Here is a 3,611-nt window from a genome sequence, read left to right as displayed (position 1 = left end):
TGGCCCCACCCCACGGATGGTGGAGAATGAGTCTCAGAATGTCAAAAGGACGGAAAAGTCTGTGCCTGGCTGGATTGCCAGCCACTGCCTGGAGTTGGATTTGGGGGACGGAGCTGCTCTGTTCAGAAAGCAGGAAGCGTGGGTGGGGTGGGGGGCGCTCCCAGCTCTGGGGGGGACAGCCGGGTGCCTGGGAGCCTGCAGCAGTCCCCCCGGGACGTGAGGAGAGGTGAGGAGAAGAGCATCACACTGGCACCTCTCTCACTGTTCACTGTGCATTTTGACAAAGTTGGACCGTGTGCACGGTGCATTAGGACAGTGGAACAAGTGTGAGGGAGTGTCCTGGGCAGCGGGAACAGATACCACAACCCTGAGCCTCTCACAACAGAAACGTGTCCTGTCAGTGTTGGAGGCTGGAAGTGTAACATTCAGGTGTCGGCAGGGCCCTGCTCCCTCCGAAGGCTCCAGGGAAGGGTCCTTCCTACCTCTTCCAAATCCCTGTGTTGCGGGCAAGTTTTGACTCCTGCTCCAGCAAGTCTGCCCATCTGGGGAGGATGTGCACCTGAAAAGAAGGGGAGCATTGGAAGTGCGGGGTCTCCTAGCACCTAGCTCTTGGCTCAGGTGCAAAGCCCCTTATTCCATTCATGCCCTTACTCTGTTTTATTTGTCTCATCTTTAACAATTTTTTTCCAAGTGCATACTATTCATCTCACTACCGACATGTCTGCAGCACCGGGTCGTCTGATGGGCTCAGAGAAGACACTCAGTGTTTCTTGTTGGACAGATGGCCTGTTGGTCACCACGAGTCCCACTGAAGGGGTGAGCCCCGCCTCCTCCCATGCCCCACCCCCAAGGAAGGTGGGCTTCCCCCCCCCCCCCACCCCGCGCAGTTCCTGGGCCGGGGGGATAAAAGGGCTCCGAGGGGTTCAGGGGCAGAATGCAGAGACCGGGCAGGGTGAGGGTGCTGCTCAGCCCCCTGCCCTCTGTCGTGCCAGTCCCTGGGGCCCTGCCCCACGTCTCCCCTCACTCTGGTCTCCTCTCTCCCTGCAGATGCTGTGGCCGCTATTTCTGACCCTCCCCTGCTTGGGGGGCTTCATGCCTGTGACCTCAGGTGAGTCCTGATCCCCAGGCCTGCCCTGTCTCCAAACTCCTGACCCTGGTCTCTCAGAGGCCACCCCTAGGATTCGGTGGCAGTCTCCACACGGGGACAGCCCTGGGGGGACTGAGTATGAGAGCCATGCTGAGTTCCGGGCAGGGGTGCCTGGGTCCCTGACGGCTCCTCCTCTGCTTCCCCAGACCCTGGCCCAGGCGGTGAGCTGGTGGGCATCGTGGGAGGGCACAATGCCCGCCCTGGGAGGTGGCCATGGCAGGTGAGCCTGTGGCACCGGTTCCAGGCAGATAACAAGTGGACCTTCTGCTGTGGGGGCTCCCTCATCCACCCCCAGTGGGTGCTGACCGCTGCCCACTGCATTTCAGGGTGAGTCCCCACCTGCCAGCCCCTGAGGCGTGGCACACAACCTCGGGAGGGTTCTTTCTGCTCTGCCGCAGCCTCTTAGAAGCTTCTGGTCTTCTGTCCCCCAGGAAAAACCCAGTGCCTGGGCACTTCATGGTCCAAGTGGGACAAGTGACACTCTCAAACGATCACAAAGTGCCAGTGTCTGCGGTCATCTGCCACCCCAAGTACAACTTTACACAGGGGGTAAAAAGTGGGGCCGACGTGGCACTTCTCAAGCTGAAGGCGCCCGTGAGACTGTCCAACCTGGTCAACTGTGTCACCCTCCCACCAGCGAGTCTCACAGTCCCCCCAGGCACGAGGTGCTGGGTGACAGGCTGGGGTCACATTGCTGTCAATGGTAAGAATCAGGATGACGAGTCACCTCAGGAAGAGGTGACTCTGGGGCAGACCCAGTGGGGCGACTGGCAGGCTTTGCAGGTGAGGCCTTAGCGGGGACGCTTGCTGGGGCCTCTCCTGGGAGGGGGAGGCAGGCAGCTCACCAGGACTCTGTTCAGGAGCAGAGACCAGAGGAGCCAGAGCCAGGCCAAGCCCTGTGTGTGCCCTCACGTGGGTTCCCCCTTTCCTCAGTCCCCATTCTCCCCGCAGTCTGGAAGGGGGGTTGGAAAACGAGGGGAGAGAACCTGAGCGACTTGCTCAAGGATTGATTATTAAAAGGACAAAGTCAAATTTCACTCTATGTTTAACTCACTCTGCATTTCCTGGGGGAAAGCACTTGCTCTGGCTTTTTAAAAATAATTATTTGTGGGTGAAAGAGCCATCTGCCCTGGCTGGTGTGGCTCGATGGACTGAGCGCCGGCCTGCGGACTGAAAGGTCGCTGGTTGGATTCCCAGTCAGGGCACACGCCTGGGTTGTGGGTCAGGTCCCCAGCTGGGGGTGTGCAAAAAGCAACTAATTGATGTTTCTCTCTCACATTGGTGTTTCTCTCCCTCTCTTTCTTCGCCCCTTCCTCTCTCTCTAAAAATAAATAAACAAAATCCTTTAAAAAACAAAAAACAAACAAAAAAATCTATCCCTTTGCTTCTTTTCGGAGCCTGGTGCCCACAGTGTCAGCCTAGAGATTATCAGCCTCTGACCTGGAATGACCCCGGGGAGGTGAAGCCCTGGGGAACTCCCACCCAGCGTCCCTGGGGCACTGAGGCTCGGAGGGTGCTCCTGGAACCCACGACCTATGAGTGTCTGCCCCTCAGGACCACAAGCTCTCTTGGCTTCTTTTCAGAACCATTGCCCCCACCCCACCACCTACAGGAGGTGGAGGTCCCCATCGTGGCAGACAAAATCTGCAGGCAGCAGTACCGCCTGATCGGAGACTTTATCAAGGCCGACATGCTGTGTGCGGGGAGCAAGGGCCGGGACTCCTGCCAGGTGAGACCCCTGCCCCGACTGTGGCCTCCATCCACTGCTCCTGCTCACAGGGACCCTGATTATTGAACATCTGTTTCTTCTTCCCACAGTGTGACTCTGGGGGCCCCTTGGTCTGTAACTGGAGGGGCACCTGGTTGCAGGTTGGAGTGGTGAGTTGGGGTGAAGGCTGCGGCCTGCCCAACTTTCCTGGAGTCTATGCCCGAGTGACATCCTTCTTGTCCTGGATCCATGGCTACCTCCACTCCTCTACTTGAGCCCAGGACGTGGACAAGGATGCTGCCCACATGCGATGGAGACAGTCCCTCTAGGGCACCTGGGGACCCTCCCGGCTCCTTCCCCGAAGCTAGCTCTTCATTGCATCTACTGCCCCTCCAAGCCCCTGCTCTGAGATCCTTCTGCCTCTGCCCCCTCCTTCAGCATTCCGTCCCTCCCCTGACAGGTAGAAGGGAGAGGCGGGGCTGGGGCCGGGGTGGGAGGCAGCATCCCAGGACTCCGGCCCACTCTGTAGCTCATTAAACTGCATCAAACACAGGCTCTGGACTGAGTGTACTTACCTGTGGGTGTGGCCGAGGCAGCTGGTGGGTGGCATCTTCTTGGAGGGGGAGCCCAGGCTACAGAAGGTGGACGGTGTTGAGGGAGGCAGATAGTCAACCTTGACCGCAGCATGGAAGAGGGCCACGTGGGTGGGTTCTCTTGGTGGGGTGAAGGGCGGATTTCTGCCCTGGCTCTGAAACC

The 3,611-nt window shown here is 58.8% G+C and overlaps 1 protein-coding gene across 1 annotated transcript; it reads left to right on the top strand.

The window, feature by feature from the left end:
- Positions 1–914: 914 nt before the first annotated feature.
- Positions 915–3,391, top strand: LOC119058254 (mastin-like). The gene is made up of 6 exons (XM_037157359.2): positions 915–952; positions 1,048–1,108; positions 1,294–1,474; positions 1,579–1,850; positions 2,731–2,876; positions 2,966–3,391. Exons 1-6 carry the CDS (start codon positions 935–937, stop codon positions 3,128–3,130), a joined length of 843 nt encoding a protein of 280 aa, XP_037013254.2. The 5' UTR covers positions 915–934; the 3' UTR covers positions 3,131–3,391.
- Positions 3,392–3,611: the final 220 nt, after the last annotated feature.

Source organism: Artibeus jamaicensis, unplaced genomic scaffold (assembly GCF_021234435.1).
Source record: "Artibeus jamaicensis isolate MK-2021 breed Jamaican fruit bat unplaced genomic scaffold, CSHL_Jam_final contig_700, whole genome shotgun sequence".
Lineage (NCBI taxonomy): Eukaryota > Metazoa > Chordata > Mammalia > Chiroptera > Phyllostomidae > Artibeus > Artibeus jamaicensis.
The sequence above is the reverse complement of the archived record's forward strand: the minus strand, read 5'-3'. Positions and strand labels throughout refer to the sequence as shown.